We start from the raw sequence: 22,264 nt of genomic DNA on the forward strand, positions 1-22,264 counted from the left end.
ATTTAGGAGTCTGTGGAGACAAAGAACTTTGTCCATGGAAGCAAAGAGGGGAATGTGTGAGAGTATAGTTATACCAACACTCTTATATGGGTGTAAAGCATGGGTGGTGAATGTTGCAAAGAGAAGACTGGAAACAGTGGAGATGTCATGTCTGAGGGCAATGTGTGGTGTGAATATAATGCCGAGAATTCGTAATTTGGAAATTAGGAGGAGGTGCAGGATTACCAAAACTATTATCCAGAGGGCTGAGGAGGGGTTGTTGAGGTGGTTCGGACATGTAGAGAGAATGGAGCGAAGCAGAATGACTTCGAGAGTGTATAAATCTGTAGTGGAGAGAAGGTGGGGTAGGGGTTGACCGAAGAAAGGTTGGAGGGAGGGGGTAAAGGAGGTTTTGTGTGTGAGGGGCTTGGACTTCCAGGAAGCATGTGTGAGCATATTTGATATGAGTGAATGGAGACAAATGGTTTTTAATACTTGATGTGCTGTTGGAGTATGAGCAAAGTAACATTTATGAAGGGATTCAAGGAAACCAGCAGGCCGACCTGAGTCCTGGAGATGGGAAGTACAATGTCTGCACTCTGAAGGAGGGGTGTTACTTTTGCAGTTTTATAACTGTAGTGTAAAGCACCCCTCTGGCAAGACAGTGATGGAGTGAATGATGAAAGTTTTTCTTTTTCGGGCCACCCTGCCTTGGTGGGAATCGGCCGATGTGTTAATAAAAAAAAATAAAATATAAATTTAAAAATAACAACTTGTTATAATACCTCAATATCATTAATTAATAGAAAAAATGTGGGCCAGTATCAGCTGGGCCCTTCTACATATAAACATCATAATAATAAAATCCCATTTCCTTATCACTTGTACATTGTATTGAATTTACACATTCCCATTCACTTTAAGGTGATGTGTCTACTCTACTTGCAATTCTATAATGGCTGTAGATGCTGGACTAATAATGAGTGAGAAAGTTGTGTAGTGGAGGTATCTTTACTAAGACTGCAGAGATGCAGCCATGACACCAATTAGCTGACTGTCAAATATTTTATAGTATCCCCACACCTTGTTAGGTGAGGCAAAGTAGTGTTTACCCTTTATTTGGCTGTCTAATTAAACAAGTAAAGATGTATGAGCAAGTCTTCCTGACAGCTGCTTCTTGCTGTTCACTTACATTATTTACATAGTAAAACCTGAGGAAGGAGGTGGAGACACCCATTCACTCCATTTCTCTCCATACTCTGGCCTCACTTTAACGAAAGCATGTGGTATGACTTTTAACCACAACATTACTGACCTTTCGTGTGTAGATTACACGAAATAAAAGTTGTAATAATTTTGGCATGACAAAGCTCCTGGAGAGCGAAATGTTTCCAAAATGAAATGTCACATTAGTTGCACTTGTGTCCTTTTACCCAAAATAAAAGTTGTGTAGACAATTAAGATGTGTATGTGTGATGGAGAGTTAGATAAAGAAGTCACTCTAGGTTTAGTGTGGAGGGATAAATATTCAACGAGAATAATTTTTCTACCTAGTAAGAAGAAGAATTTAAGCTGATCCTTGACATGGCATGTAGGACTTTGCTCTGATACTGGTAAAAGAAAAAAAAAAAACCTCTGCACTTGCATCCAGACAAATGAGCCATACTAGCAAATTGATTTTCAAATTGCCCGCCAAACTGGTTAAGTTTCCTGATTCACTGCTGTTGTAAATTAGTTCTTTGCCTTCCAGTATACAGCTGTCTTCACCAAAGTTTAGGGTGTTGATGGTAAGATTCCCAAATGTCGTTTTGTTGGCAGGTGGTACAGATAACCATACAATCGAGGTGATCATTATGAAACAAAACAATGGAGAAGGAGCAATTTGGATGAAAAATAGAAGTCTTGTATTAATAATATTCATCAAAATGATTTGTCCATCTATTCCCCTGCCATGTTTAGTAATATTTCTTATATTTTTTCTTGTTAGACCCTCAGTACCTGCCATTTTATATTTTATATCTGAATTAACTTTTCTTTTTTCTTTGGGGCTACCCCGCCTTGGTGGGATATGGCCAGTGCGTTGAAAGAAGAAAAGAGAATATCTGAATTGAAGCCTTTTTGCAATTACCTTATCTGTTTGTTTATAAATTTGTTTTTGAGTGTTTTCCTGACTGTTGTAATTTAATTTTGTTAATTTCTTTCTGTTCCCTGTTAAGTGCCCTGTTTATCTAAGGAATTGGAGCTATTCACTCATTTCTCAGATTGAACCTGATTGCACCCCATTTCCCAGACACTTTATGACCCCTACTGGGTTTACCAATTCTCTATGAATGTAATAGAAGTTATACTGTATTACAAGGTTTTAAGGTACACTGTAATAAGCTACTTACTGTAGAGGTAAGTAGTGTATGCATGCTCACTATTTACATTATATAGTGATCATTTTATGACCAATCTGGGCTTAATGCTTAAAATTATTATTTTTTTTTAAACACTGGCCACCTCCCACCAAAGCAGGATGACCCAAAAAAAAACACTTTTACCATCATTTACACTATCATTGTCTTGCCAAAGGCACATAGATACAACAGTTACAGTGGATTACTAGCCCATTGCTCCCAGCATTTTATTTGTTAATAACTATTTATAATTATATGATAAAGTTATTGTAAGCTTATTGCTATTACTAAAACATTAATTTCAGGTAACTCGTTAGGCACCACAGCACGATCTAAGTATGAACTTGCAGTGTCAGCTCTTGGTGCACTCACTTGGTATCTGATGGATTGCAGACTTGAAGAACAATTACTTACAATGTGCAATTTTGAATTGTATAAACCTCTTGATGTAGCAACTTTAACAGAGAATGAGAAAAATTCTTCTGTTCCTGCATTCATTAAAAGAAGACATCACATGGTTAGTTGTTACCTGATCATTTGACCCTTTTGTTACATCTGCAGCTATCTATGGCATTTTTTATTGAAGAAAAGATACATAATGTAAAACAAGCTTTTATTGAGACTTTTTGCTCAGTAATCCTACAGCCAATAAACAAAGCAAAACATTGTAGTAAAAGCTTGTTCTGGTACATGTGTTGCTTCTTCATTGTTGTTGGCATTACCCCATTTGGATTCATGAACTAATGTTGCTAGGAAGATTGAAATGCCTGCTCACTCCATTTCATTGTAGTGTTTTGCAATAGTAGTTACTTTAGTTTATCCAAATAGTAATCTGCTCTCTAAGTTTTATTTGGGGTTATGGTATAAACCTTGGTAATAAATACCGACAAGTTGGTTTAGAAAGACACGTAAGCAAACACTATGACATATTTATTAGAAAACGTTTCGGTCCTGGGACCTTGATCACTTCTAACATACAGAGGTAGAAAGGCATTATATATATAGGCGGAGAGTGAGGTGTGACGCACGTGACCTGAGGAATGTCATAAGAACATAAGAATGGAGGAACACTGTAGAAGGCCTACTGGCCCATGCGAGGCAGGTCCTTATCAAAACAACCTCTGCCTATGATGAGGACGGGTAGACGTTGAAATCATGTGACTCCTGTGTTGTTGGGTTGGTGGTGCTTAAGTATCATGTATGCCAATGTTTTTGAAATTTTGTAGTTTCCAGTGTTGAGTTCTATAGTGTTGGTGACGGCGATTAGTGAGGCTTCTAGGCACCGTCGGCGTCTGAGGTCTGGTTCGGTGAGAACAAGTTGTGCCTCATTCCAGTTCATCAAATGTCCCGTGGAGTCTGTGGAGGACACAGGCGTACCTTACATCGTCTGTATGGCCTTCCTAAGACACACAAACCTGGCATCCCACTACGGCCTATCACTTCGGGCATAGGGAGTGCACCACACAGACTAGCCGGCCACCTTGCCAAATACCTTTCAGCGCTTCTGGGCACCATCAGTCAAGCCCACCTCAAGCACTCAGGTGACCTTCTCTCCCGAATTTCCAACCTGAATGTCAAAAACAAAAGCATGGCTTCCTTCGATGTCACAGCCCTCTTCACCAACGTTCCTACTGACGCTGCAATCAACATTCTGAGACAGAGGCTCACTGAAAACCACGACCTCCCTTTACCTCTTCTAGACTTCATCAATCTAGTGGAACTTTGTGTTAATTTCAACTTCTTCAAGTATCAGGACAACTGTTACAAACAGTGCTTTGGGATGGCAATGGGCAGCCCGCTCAGTGCTGTGCTTGCCAACCTCTTCATGGAAAACCTGGAGACAGAGAAATTCAGCACCCTCATTCCCAACACCGTTACCTGGCTAAGATACGTTGATGATGTATTGGTTTTCTATCCGAGACGTCTCAATATCCAGGCCCTTCTCAACAAGATCAATGCAGTTGAACCATCAATAAAGTTTACACTTGAACTCGAAAATGATGGCAAACTTCCTTTCCTCGACGTTCTACTGTGCAGATCTCCCAACAGTGACAAACTTCTCTTCAAAGTGTATAGAAAACTTACCAACAAGGACGATCTTTTATTCACACCAAGACACCCGCACTAAGAGAGGAGTCCTCATTGGCTTCTTCTTGAGAGCTCTTCGCATCTCCAGCCCTTGTTTTCTAGAAGAAGAATGCACTTACATAACACAAGCCTTTACACGTCTTCAGTTCCCATCTTTCTTCATCCGAGATTGCAGACTTAAGGCACAAGCTATTCTCAACAAACCGCCCATGGAACAGGCCCCTAAGCAGTTCATAGTACTCCCATGTGGTGATTTTGCCACGAATACTCGCCGGGCACTTGCTATGAGTAACATCAACGTTTCCACCATAAACACATCATCTATCAAAGACCTCACTACGAAATGCAGCCCCACACCTCTAACTTCTACAGCAGGCGTCTACACTATCCCCTGTGGGTTCTGTCCCAAGAAATATGTAGGCGAGACAGGCAGAGATCTTGCAGTCCGCTTGAATGAGCATCGAAATGCCTCTAACAGAGACAATGTAAGGTACGCCTGTGTCCTCCACAGAGACTCCACGGGATATTTGATGAACTGGAATGAGGCACAACTCGTTCTCACCGAACCAGACCTCAGACGCCGACGGTGCCTAGAAGCCTCACTAATCGCCGTCACCGACACTATAGAACACAACACTGGAAACTACAAAATTTCAAAAACATTGGCATACATGATACTTAAGCACCACCAACCCAACAACACAGGAGTCATGATTTCAACGTCTACCCGTCCTCATCATAGGTAGAGGTTGTTTTGATAAGGACCTGCCTTGCATGGGCCAGTAGGCCTTCTACAGTGTTCCTCCATTCTTATGTTCTTATGACATTCCTCAGGTCACGTGCGTCACACCTCACTCTCCGCCTATATATATAATGCCTTTCTACCTCTGTATGTTAGAAGTGATCAAGGTCCCAGGACCGAAACGTTTTCTAATAAATATGTCATAGTGTTTGCTTACGTGTCTTTCTAAACCAATTTGGGGTTATACACAAATCCATTCATAATGGGACAAGGATATATAAATTTTTGAATAATTCAGGTACTTGACGGGACAACACTTCGTAACCTAGAAGCATTTGAGAATACTAATGGTGGTGTTGAGGGAACTCTCATTGATAAGCTAGATCGCTGTTCAACCCCATTTGGGAAGAGGTAAGCTGTCACATGACAGGAGAAACATGTTTTTAGTTTGTAAATACATATTGCTTTTTTATTTGTATATTGACAAATCTACAATATAATTTTTTGTTAATTGTTCATTCCCTTGAATATTTGTTATCAGTACTATTATGTTATGTTTTATGCCCACTGTCCTTCAATGATTAGTACCTTAGCATAAGAACATAAGAAAGAAGGGACACTGCAACAGGCCTACTGACCTATGTGGAGCAGTTCCATGTCCCCCCCCCCACCCCTCACCCCCCGGATTAGACCAATGACCCTCCCCCGGATTAGCCCAATGACCCACCCAGTCTGATCATCTCCACTCAAGGATGGAGCACTGCACCAGACCCAGCAGCACAAGCTAGTCAGGTCCAACTCACACCCACTCATGTATTTATCTAACCTATTTTTAAAACTACACAACGTTTTAGCCTGAATAACTGTACTCGGGAGTTTGTTCCACTCATCCACAACTCTATTACCAAACCAGTGCTTTCCTATATCCTTTCTGAATCTGAATTTTTCCAACTTGAAACCATTGCTGCGAGTCCTGTCTTGGCTGGAAATTTTCAGCACGCTATTTACATCCCCTTTATTTATTCCTGTTTTCCATTTATACACCTCGATCATATCTCCCCTAATTCTACGCCTTTCGAGACAGTGCAGATTCAGGGCCCTCAGTCTATCCTCATAGGGAAGATTTCTGATACATGGGATCATCTTTGTCATCCTCCTCTGTACGTTTTCCAGAGCATTTATATCCATTCTGTAATACGGTGACCAGAACTGAGCAGCATAGTCTAAATGAGGCCTAACCAAGGATATATAGAGTTGAAGAACAACCTGAGGACTTCTATTATTTATACTTCTAGATATATTTATTATATTTTTTATTTATTATCACACTGGCCGATTCCCACCAAGGCAGGGTGGCCCGAAAAAGAAAAACTTTCACCATCATTCACTCCATCACTGTCTTGCCAGAAGGGTGCTTTACACTAGTTTTTAAACTGCAACATTAACACCCCTCCTTCAGAGTGCAGGCACTGTACTTCTCATCTCCAGGACTCAAGTCCAGCCTGCCGGTTTCCCTGAATCCCTTCATAAATGTTACTTTGCTCACACTCCAACAGCACGTCAAGTATTAAAAACCATTTGTCTCCATTCACTCCTATCAAACACGCTCACGCATGCCTGCTGGAAGTCCAAGCCCCTCGCACACAAAACCTCCTTTACCCCCTCCCTCCAACCTTTCCTAGGCCGACCCCTACCCCGCCTTCCTTCCACTACAGACTGATACACTCTTGAAGTCATTCTGTTTCGCTCCATTCTCTCTACATGTCCGAACCACCTCAACAACCCTTCCTCAGCCCTCTGGACAACAGTTTTGGTAATCCCGCACCTCCTCCTAACTTCCAAACTACGAATTCTCTGCATTATATTCACACCACACATTGCCCTCAGACATGACATCTCCACTGCCTCCAGCCTTCTCCTCGCTGCAACATTCATCACCCACGCTTCACACCCATATAAGAGCGTTGGTAAAACTATACTCTCATACATTCCCCTCTTTGCCTCCAAGGACAAAGTTCTTTGTCTCCACAGACTCCTAAGTGCACCACTCACTCTTTTTCCCTCATCAATTCTATGATTCACTTCATCTTTCATAGACCCATCTGCTGACACGTCCACTCCCAAATATCTGAATACGTTCACCTCCTCCATACTCTCTCCCTCCAATCTGATATCCAATCTTTCATCACCTAATCTTTTTGTTATCCTCATAACCTTACTCTTTCCTGTATTCACCTTTAATTTTCTTCTTTTGCACACCCTACCAAATTCATCCACCAATCTCTGCAACTTCTCTTCAGAATCTCCCAATATCTTCTAGATATGAAGCCAAGAATTCTGTTAGCTATATTGCAAACACTAATGCACTGTTGTCTTGGTTTTAAATTACTGCTAACCAGAACTCCTAAATCCTTTTTGCAATCAGTAGTATTAAGATCTACATCATTTAGTTTATATGTGGCATGGTTATTTACCTGTCCAACATTTAGAACTTTGCATTTGTCAATATTAAACTGCATCTACCACTTCTCCGACCATTGCATCAGTCTATTCAAATCATCCTGGAGTGCTCTAGTGTCCTCATTAGAATGAATTGGACGGCCTATTTTTGTGTCATCAGCAAATTTGCTTATGTCGCTATTTATTCCCTCATCTATGTCGTTTATGTAAATTGTGAACAACAACGGGCCCAACACTGACCCCTGAGGAACACCGCTTGTGACGTGCCCCCATTCTGATTTCTCCCCATTTATGCAAACTCTCTGCTGTCTACAGTATACTTTTTTTTTTTTTTACCTGAACAGCTGTCTCTTGCCAAAGAAGAAAGCATTCACCTTCAGTCATTCTATTGCTGTCTTTCCAGAAGTGTGCTGACATTATTTCAAGTTACCTTCATACTGCAACAATCCACCCCTCATTCAGAGTGCAGGCACTGCCCTTCCTGTCTCCAGGAGTCTAGTCTGGCTAACCAGTTTTCCTGATTCCCTTCATTCACTTATGTCTAACACACTTGCACAGTGCTGCTGGATGCTCAGGCCTATAAAACTCGAAGCATCTTTTATCCCTCTCCCTCCAACCATTTTTTAGATAACCTCAGCATTCCACCATAGATTAAACTCCACCTTCATCATAATGTCCTCTCTCTCTTCTCTGCATGCCCAAAATATAGGCTACAAGTGCAGGAAGAGCAGAGTATATGGAGAGTAAAAGAAAGGTGAAGAGAGTGGTGAGAGAGTGCAAAAGGAGAGCAGATGAAAGAGTGGGAGAGGCACTGTCAAGAAATTTTAATGAAAAGAAAAAATTTTGGAGTGAGTTAAACAAGTTAAGAAAGCCTAGGGAAAGTATGGATTTGTCCGTTAAAAACAGAGTAGGGGAGTTAGTAGATGGGGAGAGGGAGGTATTAGGTAGATGGCGAGAATATTTTGAGGAACTTTTAAATGTTGAGGAAGAAAGGGAGGCGGTAATTTCATGCACTGGCCAGGGAGGTATACCATCTTTTAGGAGTGAAGAAGAGCAGAATGTAAGTGTGGTGGAGGTACGTGAGGCATTACGTAGAATGAAAGGGGGTAAAGCAGCTGGAACTGATGGGATCATGACAGAAATGTTAAAAGCAGGGGGGGATATAGTGTTGGAGTGGTTGGTACTTTTGTTTAATAAATGTATGAAAGAGGGGAAGGTACCTAGGGATTGGCGGAGAGCATGTATAGTCCCTTTATATAAAGGGAAAGGGGACAAAAGAGATTGTAAAAATTATAGAGGAATAAGTTTACTGAGTATACCAGGAAAAGTATACAGTAGGGTTATAATTGAAAGAATTAGAGGTAAGACAGAATGTAGAATTGCTGATGAGCAAGGAGGCTTCAGAGTGGATAGGGGATGTGTAGATCAAGTGTTTACATTGAAGCATATATGTGAACAGTATTTAGATAAAGGTAGGGAAGTTTTTATTGCATTTATGGATTTAGAAAAGGCATATGATAGAGTGGATAGAGGAGCAATGTGGCAGATGTTGAAAGTTTATGGAATAGGTGGTAAGTTACTAAATGCTGTAAAGAGCTTTTATGAGGATAGTGAGGCTCAGGTTAGGGTGTGTAGAAGAGAGGGAGAATACTTCCCGGTAAAAGTAGGTCTTAGACAGGGATGTGTAATGTCACCATGGTTGTTTAATATATTTATAGATGGGGTTGTAAAAGAAGTAAATGCTAGGGTGTTCGGGAGAGGGGTAGGATTAAATTATGGGGAATCAAATTCAAAATGGGAATTGACACAGTTACTTTTTGCTGATGATACTGTGCTTATGGGAGATTCTAAAGAAAAATTGCAAAGGTTAGTGGATGAGTTTGAGAATGTGTGTAAAGGTAGAAAGTTGAAAGTGGACATAGAAAAGAGTAAGGTGATGAGGGTATCAAATGATTTAGATAAAGAAAAATTGGATATCAAATTGGGGAGGAGGAGTATGGAAGAAGTGAATGTTTTCAGATACTTGGGAGTTGACGTGTCGGCGGATGGATTTATGAAGGATGAGGTTAATCATAGAATTGATGAGGGAAAAAAGGTGAGTGGTGCGTTGAGGTATATGTGGAGTCAAAAAACGTTATCTATGGAGGCAAAGAAGGGAATGTATGAAAGTATAGTAGTACCAACACTCTTATATGGATGTGAAGCTTGGGTGGTAAATGCAGCAGCGAGGAGACGGTTGGAGGCAGTGGAGATGTCCTGTCTAAGGGCAATGTCTGGTGTAAATATTATGCAGAAAATTCGGAGTGTGGAAATTAGGAGAAGGTGTGGAGTTAATAAAAGCATTAGTCAGAGGGCAGAAGAGGGGTTGTTGAGGTGGTTTGGTCATTTAGAGAGAATGGATCAAAGTAGAATGACATGGAAAGCATATAAATCTATAGGGGAAGGAAAGAGGGGTAGGGGTCGTCCTCGAAAGGGTTGGAAAGAGGGGGTAAAGGAGGTTTTGTGGGCGAGGGGCTTGGACTTCCAGCAAGCGTGCATGAGCGTGTTAGATAGGAGTGAATGGAGACGAATAATACTTGGGACCTGACGATCTGTTGGAGTGTGAGCAGGGTAATATTTAGTGAAGGGATTCAGGGAAACCGGTTATTTTCATATAGTCGGACTTGAGTCCTGGAAATGGGAAGTACAATGCCTGCACTTTAAAGGAGGGGTTTGGGATATTGGCAGTTTGGAGGGATATGTTGTGTATCTTTCTACGTATATGCTTCTAAACTGTTGTGTTCTGAGCACCTCTGCAAAAACAGTGATTATGTGTGAGTGTGGTGAAAGTGTTGAATGATGATGAAAGTATTTTCTTTTTGGGGATTTTCTTTCTTTTTTGGGTCTCCCTGCCTCGGTGGGAGACGACCGACTTGTTGAAAAAAAAAAAAAAAAAAGTGCAGGAAACATTTGGATATACATTTTTTTTTTTTCCTCAACAAGTCGGCCGTCTCCCACCGAGGCAGGGTCACCCAAAAAGAAAGAAAATCCCCAAAAAGAAAATACTTTCATCATCATTCAACACTTTCACCTCACTCACACATTATCACTGTTTTTGCAGAGGTGCTCAGAACACAACAGTTTAGAAGCATATACATATAAAGATACACAACATATCCCTCCAAACTGTTCCTAAAAATAAATTAAGGATTTGTTGTATTGATATAGAATTATCAACCCTTGTATATAGGTGTGAACATGGACTTTTAACATCTACAATGAGGAGGTGAGTGGAGGCAGTGGAGATGTCATATTTAAGAGCAGTGAATGGTTTGAATATAATACAGAGAATTTAGTGAAATTAGATGACAGTGTACACATTCTTGAAATACCCTTCTTTTCTCTATTTTATTTCTAACCATTCACTCAGGTGAGCCTGGAAAATCATTTCTTCCAAGAAATTATTCTTTCTTGCATTTCATAAGGACTTTAAAACATTCCCACAGATTGTTCTGCTCACTATTATTGGGTGTTTTTTTTTTATCACATTGAAGAACCTATATACAGTTGTTATTTTCACAGTATAACTGCTGACTAAAGATGTAAATCATCATAGGACACTACTCCCCTCAAAGGGGGCTTCCTTGATGCTGATGAAGGGCTTTTATTTTAAGAAATTGGATCTGTGCTCCAATTCATTGAATCGAACCAAAATTCCTTTCATTCTCCCAGGTGCTGTATGACCCCTATTGGGTTTAGAGTTCCTCCCCATGAATGTAATAATAATCATAATGACTGCTGTCATGATCCTTTATTTTTTAATTGGGTATAAACATGTCCCCTCTAGGCCAGTAGATACTTAATTGCTTAATAAAACACCACCACCATCCTCACTAACTGCTTCTATTAATAAAATACTATTTTGAAAATGAATTCTTTATTAAAGTTAAATTTATGCAAGTATCATAAAGGATTGTCCTGCACACTCAGATTTTATTGCACATTATTAGATATAAGGAACATTACTACTTAAGAGGGATAATGTATGTCATCCATCAATGACAGGTTACTTCGCAAATGGATTTGTGCTCCACTATGCAGTCCGTCAAGCATCAATAGTCGTTTGGATGGTATAGAAGATCTGCAAAACAACCCTGATATAATGGAGGAGGTGACAACTCTTCTCAAGAGTCTTCCTGATTTGGAGAGGGTCCTTGCCAGGTAAGTCAATATTGTATTGAAGTACTAAATCTGTGGGGATCATTCAGGATAATGTGTGGTGGAGGCTCAATCCTCTGTCTCCTGATCGTGGTTGAGTCTCTGACCAGTCATGCTATAAGTGGTCCCAGTCTTTAGGAAGCAATATTATCATTGCTCTGTTTCTCTGGAGAAGGTGAGAAATTGCTTGCCTTAAAATACTGAAGCAGTATTATGGGAGAAAAGAAGAGTGTGGATTTTATTCTTGTAATAACTTCCTTTCACAGTATCTTCCACAGCAGTATCTAAGCTGCTTCAGAAGTATGATGTAAAATGCTCTGCAAGGCATCTCAAATTGTCAGTGAATTATTTTCTAATAAATTCCTTTCTCTTATAGTTGTTTTTTTTTTTCCCCTTAACACATTGACCATCTCCCACTGAGGTTAGGTGACCTGCAATAGAAACACTTTCACCATTATTCACACTATCAGTGTCTTGACAGGTGTGCAAATATGACATTTCAGATCTCTCCAAACAGTAACTATCCCCACCCCTGGAGGTACTTCCCACCTCCAGGACTCGATTCATGCTAACCGGTTTTCCTGAGTCCCATCACAAAATGTTACCTTGCCCGCACTTCAGCAGGTCATCAGGTCCCAAAAACTATTTACCTCCATTCACTCCTGTCTAATATGCTTACACATGCCTGCTGTATTTCTTAAATACTTAATAATATTCCCATGGCTTGTTTGGGTGAGTAGTTTCCAATTGTGTCCCTTTATTCTTGTTGTAACTTTAATATAGAACCTATCCTTGTCTACCTTGTCTTTGCCCCACATTATCAATATTTTATGTCTTGATCATGTTCCTTTCATTTTCTACTAGTACACTATAAAAGGCATAATTTTTGCACTCTTTATAGCTCATTACCTTCAGCTTAGGCACCAGTTAGATGCTTTTCTTTGCACTCTCAAATTTTACTGTGTGTTTAATTAAGTAAAAGTTCTACAATAGCACTGTATGCTCTAGAATTGGGTCTCATGTATAAGATAAGTGTTTTGAGCAAGTCTTTGTCTAGGTTACTGAATGCCACTTTTATGTTTGTAAGCATAGCCTATGCTGCTGATGTTATGTTTATATGCTCTTCAGGAGATTGGCTTGGGGTAATGGTTATTCTTAAGTATTTTTCTTCATCTGTTTCTCTGAGATTTTTTTCTCTTTCTTCCCAGATGCTGTACTGTCTTCTCACTTCATAATTTTGCTGTTAATTGGGTTGAATTTTGAGAAACAGTTTTTCATATGACACCAGTATGTAATATGAAGACAATATTTGTCATTAGTGAAAGTCATTTGGTGGAATACCATTTAAAAAGTAATATTTTTTTTTCAGAATCCACACTCAGGGCTTGAATCGCAACAACTCCAGCCATCCAGACAGTAGAGCCATATTCTTTGAAGATGTTAAATACAATAAAAAGAAAGTTACTGATTTCCTTGCTGGACTAAATGGATTCAAAACTACTCTTCAAATAATAAAAGCTTTTAAAGGTATGCCTTTTAATTTCAAGTGTTTTCCATTGACTTGCATGTTCCCTTTCATAGTGATCATGAAGTTTAATTCTTTCTTAATTTGAACATGACTTGTGTTCTCATGGAAACGGATAGTAAAGAAACCATTTTTTTTTTATCTTTCATAATGACTCACTTGAAGCTCTCTTTTCAGAATATTATCATTGTACTGACATAGGTCCTTCCCTTCTTTGGATCAAGCCTGGTTGGCTCCTATTCTCCAGGCATTGTATAACCTTTACAGGTTTAGGGCTTCCCAATTAATAAGAACATAAGAAAGGAGGAACACTGCAGGAGGCCTGTTGGCCCATACTTGGCAGGTCCTTTACAATTCATCCCACTAACAAAACATTTGCCCAACCCAATTTTCAATGCTACCCAAGAAATAAGCTCTGATGTGCAAGTCCCACTCAAATCCAACCCCTACCACTCATGTACTTATCCAACCTAAATTTGAAACTACCCAAGGTCCTAGCCTCAATAACCCAACTAGGTAGACTGTTCCACTCATCAACTACCCTATTTCCAAACCAATACTTTCCTATGTCCTTTCTAAATCTAAACTTATCTAATTTAAATCCATTACTGCGGGTTCTCTCTTGGAGAGATATCCACAAGACCTTATTAATATCTCCTTTATTAATACCTGTCTTCCACTTATACACTTCGATCAGGTCTCCCCTCATTCTTCGTCTAACAAGTGAATGTAACTCAAGAGTCTTCAATCTTTCTTCATAAGGAAGATTTCTAATGCTATGTATTAATTTAGTCATCCTACGCTGAATGTTTTCTAACGAATTTATGTCCATTCTGTAATATGGAGACCAGAATTGAGCTGCATAATCTAGGTGAGGCCTTACTTATGATGTATAAAGCTGGAGTATGACCTCTGGACTTCTGTTGCTTACACTTCTTGATATAAATCCCAGTAATCTATTTGCCTTATTACGTACGCTTAGGCATTGCTGTCTTGGTTTAAAGTTGCTGCTCACCATAACCCCCAAGTCCTTTTCGCAATCTGTATGGCTAAGTTCTACATCATTTAACTTATAAGTGCTAGGGTTATGTACACCCCCGAGCTTCAGAACTTTGCATTTATCTACATTGAACTGCATCTGCCACTTTTCTGACCAAGAATACAGTTTGTTTAAATCCTCCTGAAGTTCCCTAACATCTACGTTTGAATCAATTATCCTACCTATCTTTGTGTCATCGGCGAATTTGCTCATATCACTAGTAATTCCCTCATCAAGATCATTGATATATATTATAAACAACAACGGGCCTAAGACTGATCCCTGTGGAATGCCACAGGGATCCACAGATCCCCACTCAGATTTAACCCCATTTATGGACACTCTCTGCTTCCTGTCTGTGAGCCATGACTCGATCCACGAGAGCACTTTTCCCCCAATGCCATGAGCTGCTACTTTCTTTAACAGTCTTTGGTGCAGAACTCTATCAAAAGCCTTACTAAAATCTAAGTAAATAATATCAAATTCTTTATCGTGGTCAACAGCCTCAAAAGCTTTACTGAAGAAAGTTAATAAATTAGTTAGACAAGACCGGCCTCTTGTGAATCCATGCTGAGTATCATTAATCAAGCTATGCTTATCGAGATGGCTTCTTATAATCTCAGCTATAATTGACTCTAGTAGTTTGCCTACAATTGAGGTCAGGCTTATTGGGCGGTAATTTGACGGTAGCGACTTGTCCCGTTTTAAAAATAGGAATTATATTAGCCATCTTCCACATATCAGACACTACACCTGTTTGAAGAGATAAATTAAAAATATTAGTTAATGGTTCACAGAGTTCCATTTTGCATTCCTTAAGAACCCTTGAAAAAACCTCATCAGGACCCGGTGACTTATTTTGCTTCAGTCGGTCTATCTGCTTCACAACCATTTCACTAGTGACTGTGATGTTACATAATTTATCTTCTTCTGGCCCACTATAAAAATTAATTACTGGAGTATTGTTAGTGTCTTCCTGTGTAAAAACCGAGAGAAAATAATTATTTAAAATCGAGCACATTTCATTCTCTTTGTCAGTAAGATGCCCATAGTTATTTCTAGGGGGACCTATCTTATCTCTGACTTTTGTTCTATAGACCTGGAAAAAACTTTTTGGGTAAGTTTTAGAATCCCTAGCAACTTTAATTTCATAGTCCCTTTTAGCTTTTCTTATCCCCTTTTTAATGTCCCTCTTAATGTCAATATACTGATTCATAAGATGACCCTCACCTCTTTGATACACCTATAAATTCCTTTCTTATGCCCTAGTAGATATTTCAGCCTATTATTCATCCATTTTGGGTCATTTCTATTTGATCTAATTTCTTTATACGGAATAAACGTTCTTTGAGCCTCATGTATAGTGTTCAGAAAACTGTCATATTGATAGCTCTCTTCGTTACCCCAGTCAACAGATGATAAGTGTTCTCTAAGCCCATCGTAATCTGCTAAGCGAAAATCTGGGACTGTTACTGAGTTATCGCTACTATCGTACTTCCATTCAATGCTAAATGTAATTGATTTGTGGTCGCTAGCACCCAGTTCCTCTGAAACTTCTAAATTATTAACAAGGGATTCATTGTTTGCCAGAACTAAGTCAAGCAGGTTATTACCCCTTGTAGGTTCTGTCACAAACTGCTTCAAAAAACAATCCTGAACTACTTCTAAGAAGTCGTATGATTCTAAATTCCCAGTCAAGAAATTCCAATCAATATGACTAAAGTTAAAGTCTCCTAGAATTACTACATTATCGTGCCTTGTGGCCCTAACAATTTCCTCCCATAGTCGTCTCTCCTGGTCCCTATCTAAGTTTGGGGGACGGTATATCACACCTAAAATTAATTTTACATGCCCCTCTGAAAATTCTATCCAAACAGACTCTGTATGTGTTACTTCAGACTTAACCCTTTGACTGTTTCAGGCCCCTTTCTGAAACTGTCATTCTATGTCGCTCAATTTTTGAAAAAAAAAAAATTATTTTTTCTTATGAAATGATAGAGAATCTTTTCCCGATGGTAATGACACCAAAAGTTCAAAATTTGGTCGAAAACTCATGGAATAATGCTCCCGCGAAGTTAACGGTCTCGGCGACATATGCGTATCGGCGATTTCGCCGACTTTGAGCCCTATTTTCAGCCAATTCCATTGTTCCAGTTGACCAAACTCATAGCTATTTCTTTAGAACTCCATTTTATCTATCAGCTGAGTACAAGAAACCTCCCATTTACTAATTTGGACTACCCAATATGGTGGTCAGAAATTGGCAATTTGGCCAATTTCACGCAAACTAAAAAAGATGCCAATTTCAAAATAGGGTCCAGAATAAACAAGGTAGACATTCGTGGCACTAAAATAACATATGCTCTGTTCATTAGTCACATCTCTAGGCCCCTCTTATATTATTATTATTATATTATTATTTTGATTTTTTATTCATACAAAAAAATACAAAATTTACTGTTATGCAGACTACTGCATTATTGTAAAAATGGTATAAATAATATCAGTGCACTAGTGAAAGAATATTAGACTCCCCAGTTGACATGTATTGGACGTGTGGTGTGATTTATTTACTCCTGAACATTGGTAAAAATCGAGCATTTCCTCTACTTTGAGCTCAGTTTCAAGGTCGTTTTCATCATCAAAGTAATGAAAATCATCTCTATTTCTGTAATATGTTTTCCATTTTATCACCTAAGACCATGAAAACGCGAATACAATGATAAATACTATACGAAAATACACCTCAAAGTCGCCGTTTTATTCCAAAAAAACGATCAGAGTTTTTTTTTCTCATTACGCAATGTGTGCTGCAGGATTTTTTTTATGTGATGCACACTGACCACACAGACCCATTCTCTCACATGTGGGCCTACCAGCTTTCTCCCGCTTGATTTGAAGCCGCTAGAATTATTGAGTATATATACGTCAGAAACATTGGCTCATAAGACGTATTTATACGTCGAAAACAGTCAAAGGGTTAATACCCGTTTTTATGCAACAGTTCAAGCGATCTCAGACATACAATGCCACCCCACCTCCCTTCCCGACACTTCTATCTACTTGGAACAATTTAAAACCCTGAATGTGACATTCTGCAGGCATGTCCCGACTTTTTTAATTAAACCACGTCTCAGTTATGGCAAATACATCAATGTTACCTGCACTAGCAACTAGTCTCAACTCGTCCATCTTATTCCTAGCACTGCAACTATTTGTGTAATATATATTTAAAGACCCTCCTCTCTCTTTACCCTTCCTGCTCCTTTCTGTTATTCCACTAAACCTATTACTGTCCTTGTCAATTAGTGCCACTGGCTTTCCAATATCCACCTCATTTTGCCTATTACTAGTTCTCCTAGTACTCATATTACTACACTGCGACTTAACTGTTTTCCCGCCAAAACCCATACCACTAACTATTCCTAGTTTAAAGACCTAACAGTTCCCTCCACTGCGTTGGCCAGTGCTCCCACCCCAGACCTAGATAAGTGAACCCCATCCCTGTCATACATGTCATTTCTGCCATAGAAGAGGTCCCAGTTGTCAATGAATGTTACTGCATTTTCCTTACAGTATTTGTCCAGCCAGCAATTGACACCAATTGCTCTGGACAACCATTCATTTCCAACTCCTCTCCTTGGCAAAATGCCACATATGACAGGTTTCCCACCCTTCCTCCTAATTATCTCTATACCTGACCTATACCAGCTAATCAGGTCCTCACTCCTACGTCTGCCAACATCGTTGCCTCCAGCACTGAGACAGATAATAGGATTGCTCCCATTACCTCTCATGATGTCATCCAGACGGCTAACAATATCCTTCATCCCAGCCCCAGGAAAACACACTCTCTGCCTCCTACTCCTATCCTTCAAGCAGAATGCCCTATCTATGTACCTAATCTGGCTATCCCCAACAACAACAATGTTTTTACCTTCCTTGGCGTCGTCTTTCGTGATGCTCCCAGTAGTCGACTCACATTCGTCAGGTAGCATTACACCACTTGTGGGATTCGTCAAGACGTTGTCGATGGTCTTCGTTGGGGTTTCTAGGGATGTCTCACTCACGTCTGCCAATGCTTCCTTGGTGCTCATTGTGGCATTCCCAGTAGAACACTCACATTCGTCAGGTAGCACCGAGAATGGGTTGGAAGTTTCCACGGTAGTCTTCTGGTTTCTCATTGTTTCTGCCTCTCCAACCGTTTTCTTGATCCTCAGCTTGGTTCCATGTTGCCCGGCCACTGACCAAGCTCCCCTCTTAACCTGGGGACTCACAACAGGAGGATTACTACGAATCCTCTTGTTCTCCTCCGTTAATCGCCGTATCTCCAGCTTAGCAACTCTGAGCTCTTCTCTCAGCTGCTGGTAAAGTTGCTCAAGAGAGGGCATCCTGGTTCAGATTTCAGAGAGAGCACACAAACAGGTCTTCACAGAGCTAAGTACACGTCACCACTGACTAAGTACATGTCACCACTGACCAAGTATAGTACTGCACTAATAATAGGAGTAGGTGAACAGCTTACGTTAGGTAGCATAAATTTAATAATTTCTTACATTTTAATTTTTTTTTTTTTTTTACATTGGCCGTTTCCCACCAAGGCAGGGTGACCCGAAAAAGAAGGAACACTTACATCATCACTCACTCCATTACTGTCTTGCCAGAGGCTGACCGACACCAAAGTTTAAAAATTGCAACTTATCCCCACCCCTCCATAGTTTTGTATCCAACTGAATGTGTCCCTTGCTGAAAGAAGAAACAGCAAAAACTAAATTTCTTGAACTGGGAAAGGACAAATTGGTTTCAGATATGTATACTTTGTGGAAACATGTTCTACACAGAAGTTAAATATATTTAACTTGAGTGTGGAAACATGTGTTCCAATCCCTGTCTACGAGCCACATCTGTCCCACAAGTTCATTGTCTGTTTTCCGAGGACCACCGGAGGGATGAATGGAAGTATCAGCAGCGCATAAATGTGTCTTTATTCAGAGAGACAATTTTACGATTACTCATAAGACGCAATTTTGGTGTTCAGATTTTGAGCCAGAATCTTCAAACTTTAAATTATTATTCATCATTGTTGGCCTACACTAAAGGGAATACAATATGTTGGATTTTGTATTCCCTGCTTCATAATATTTTTCATAAACAAAAGCAGTAAAGATGCCCTTGTGGATTTCGAGGCACTGAACAACTACACTTTTTTTTATATACCAAATATGCTACTGCCAGGAAAATGACAAGTTGGGTTTTGGGAATATTTTGAACAGATGCTACACCAAAGTGCTTGTGCTCTCATTTAGGTTTTGTACTCTCATCTCCTTTCAAGGCAGGTGAAGAAATTTCCTACTGTATTGAATTGGAAAAGTATTCAAACTTTTAGAAGTGCCTAAAAGCACTGAATGTATGCTGTGTGGAATAGATATGAGAGAGATCTTATAATATACAGATTAGAAACATTCAGAGGTTATGTCCCTAATCTCATTACTAAAATAAAAATCTACTGGTGTGAGAAATATGGGAACAAGTGTAGTATGAATTTAATTTATTAAAAAGGTTAGGTGCCATAGGCATAATTTGAGAACACCGTGTTAACAGTGTGCAACCCAAACTTTCTTACGAAGGTACAGTACAAGTGCTCAGGAGGAACATGAATAAGTTCTTCCAAACTGTGCCTAATCAGCCAGGGTGGGATGGCTGTGTAGGCTTGCTTGACTAATATGTTTAGCAGTGTCAGTAGACATTTTGTTATGTAGCTGAGTACCTGCCCTGATTTTAGCACTGAGTATCAGCAGACTTTTGCATAACACTGCAGTTAAATCCCTGGAAACAAGGTTTTGCATGAATCTGAGTTTGTTTAACTGAAGAATACATGGAAAAAATAGGGTTAGGCTACTGAGACCTCAGTAAAGCTACATAAGATTTCCTAAAATATTTGTTGACAACTTTCTTGTAGTGTAGGCAAAGAGCAAAAACCGTTCTCAATATGACGTCTAGGTAACAAACTGACAAGAGGTACACAGTCCTCCCTTACAACAGTATAGCCAGCAATATGCCACATCTAACATCCAGTTGGCTACTGCAGTGTCCACATTCATCAAACTAGCAAGCAACCACTATCCACCAACCAGTTTTCACTGCAAGAGTCTACATGATCCCATGTAGTTACTACAGAAAAAGAAATACCAGGAAAAAGAAATAAAAGTTTGTGAATTAGGATAAGCGATCATGAAAATGCACGCAGTAGAGACATGAATAATAAATTAAGGTAGAATTACCAACAATATGTTAAGTAAAAGGACATAGGTGCAACTAATGCAACATTTTATTGTCAAGCCAGCTTGACAAAGCTCCTGGAGAGTGAAATGTTGCCACAATAAAGTGTCACATTAGTTGCATTTGTGTCCTTTTACTTAACAGATTGAGGTTTGTTTGGTAGCAGTAGCCATTCAAAGGTTTAGGTTATATAATAGAAAAAAAGAATGATTTCCAAATTTCATCATCTATGGCCTAACTTACGTTAAAAAAAAAATTCTTGGTGTCCCTCCATCCCTTCCTTCCCACCTCTACCCCAGGGCACATGTGATCCATGAATGACATATTGTATTCTTTAATACATTGTACTCTTACTCAGAGAAGTCAGATATTTTTTTAAACTAAACTAATTTAATTATAATTTCTTACATGAGTCTATTCACTGAAATATTTTGTCCAGTAAATGAAAGTTAGTCAAATTTAAATCTGTTGTCTTGATGCATTTCAATTATTTTAGTAATCCTCATTTCTTTTTCAATATCTGGAACAGGCATCAAGACATCACTAAAATCAAAGTTGCTGCACAAATGCATAACAAATACAAAAGAGGGTGGCAATTTTCCTCATTTAAGTGATGCTTTAAAGTTCTTTGATGTAAGTAAGTTTTTATTTTGTTTTGCTGTCTGCAGAGAAAAATTATTTGTTATATTTTCACTGTGCATGTATCTCTATATGAGTCATCAACAAGTAAAAGGGCACAAGCATTACCTCAGCCAAAAACTTTATTTTTGTTACATTATGTTCCATTTTCTTTGTATTTGTCTTGTGGAAGGAGTGAAGCATTGTTACTGCATTATGGTCTAAAATAACCTGGAAAGTGAAGAAATTGACCTTAAGATGCTTCATCTGGTCTGAGGAACCACCTTCCTGCTTCCTCTTCCCTCCCAGTTGGTGATAAACTTGACTGAAAAGTCCCTGCAAACAAAATAGCAGGTGTAAGGGCCAATCTTGTTCATTAATATATTAACATGTGAGAGTAATGGTGGTTGGGGATTTCAATGCTAAAGTGGGTAAAAATGTTATGGAGGGAGTAGTAGGTAAATTTGGGGTGCCAGGGGTAAATGTAAATGGGGAGCCTTTAATTGACCTATGTGTAGAAAGAGATTTGGTAATAAGTAATTCATATTTTATGAAAAAGAGGATAAATAAATGTACAAGGTATGATGTAGCACGTAATGAAAGTAGTTCATTAGATTATGTATTGGTGGATAAAAGGTTGATGGGTAGGCTCCAGGATGTACATGTTTATAGAGGGGCAACTGATATATCGGATCATTATTTAGTTGTAGCTACAGTTAGAGTAAGAGGTAGATGGGAAAAGAGGAAGGTGGCAACAACAAGTAAGAGGGAGGTGAAAGTGTATAAACTTAGGGAGGAGGAAGTTCGGGTGAGATATAAGCGACTATTGGCAGAAAGGTGGGCTAGTGCAAAGATGAGTAGTGGGGGGGTTGAAGAGGGTTGGAATAGTTTTAAAAATGCAGTATTAGAATGTGGGGCAGAAGTTTGTGGTTATAGGA

General features: G+C 39.3%; 1 protein-coding gene across 4 annotated transcripts in view; it reads left to right on the forward strand.

The window, feature by feature from the left end:
• Msh6 (DNA mismatch repair protein Msh6) overlaps positions 1-22,264 on the forward strand; it is a 136,659-nt gene that overhangs the window by 54,135 nt on the left and 60,260 nt on the right. For all 4 annotated transcript variants that reach the window (XM_070098848.1, XM_070098847.1, XM_070098849.1 and 1 more), the window contains 5 exons: positions 2,684-2,895; positions 5,507-5,619; positions 11,713-11,868; positions 13,235-13,392; positions 21,238-21,341. In XM_070098848.1, the coding sequence (XP_069954949.1) occupies positions 2,684-2,895; positions 5,507-5,619; positions 11,713-11,868; positions 13,235-13,392; positions 21,238-21,341 (743 nt within the window). The remainder of the gene's footprint in view (positions 1-2,683; positions 2,896-5,506; positions 5,620-11,712; positions 11,869-13,234; positions 13,393-21,237; positions 21,342-22,264) is intronic.

Source organism: Cherax quadricarinatus, chromosome 65 (assembly GCF_038502225.1).
Source record: "Cherax quadricarinatus isolate ZL_2023a chromosome 65, ASM3850222v1, whole genome shotgun sequence".
Lineage (NCBI taxonomy): Eukaryota > Metazoa > Arthropoda > Malacostraca > Decapoda > Parastacidae > Cherax > Cherax quadricarinatus.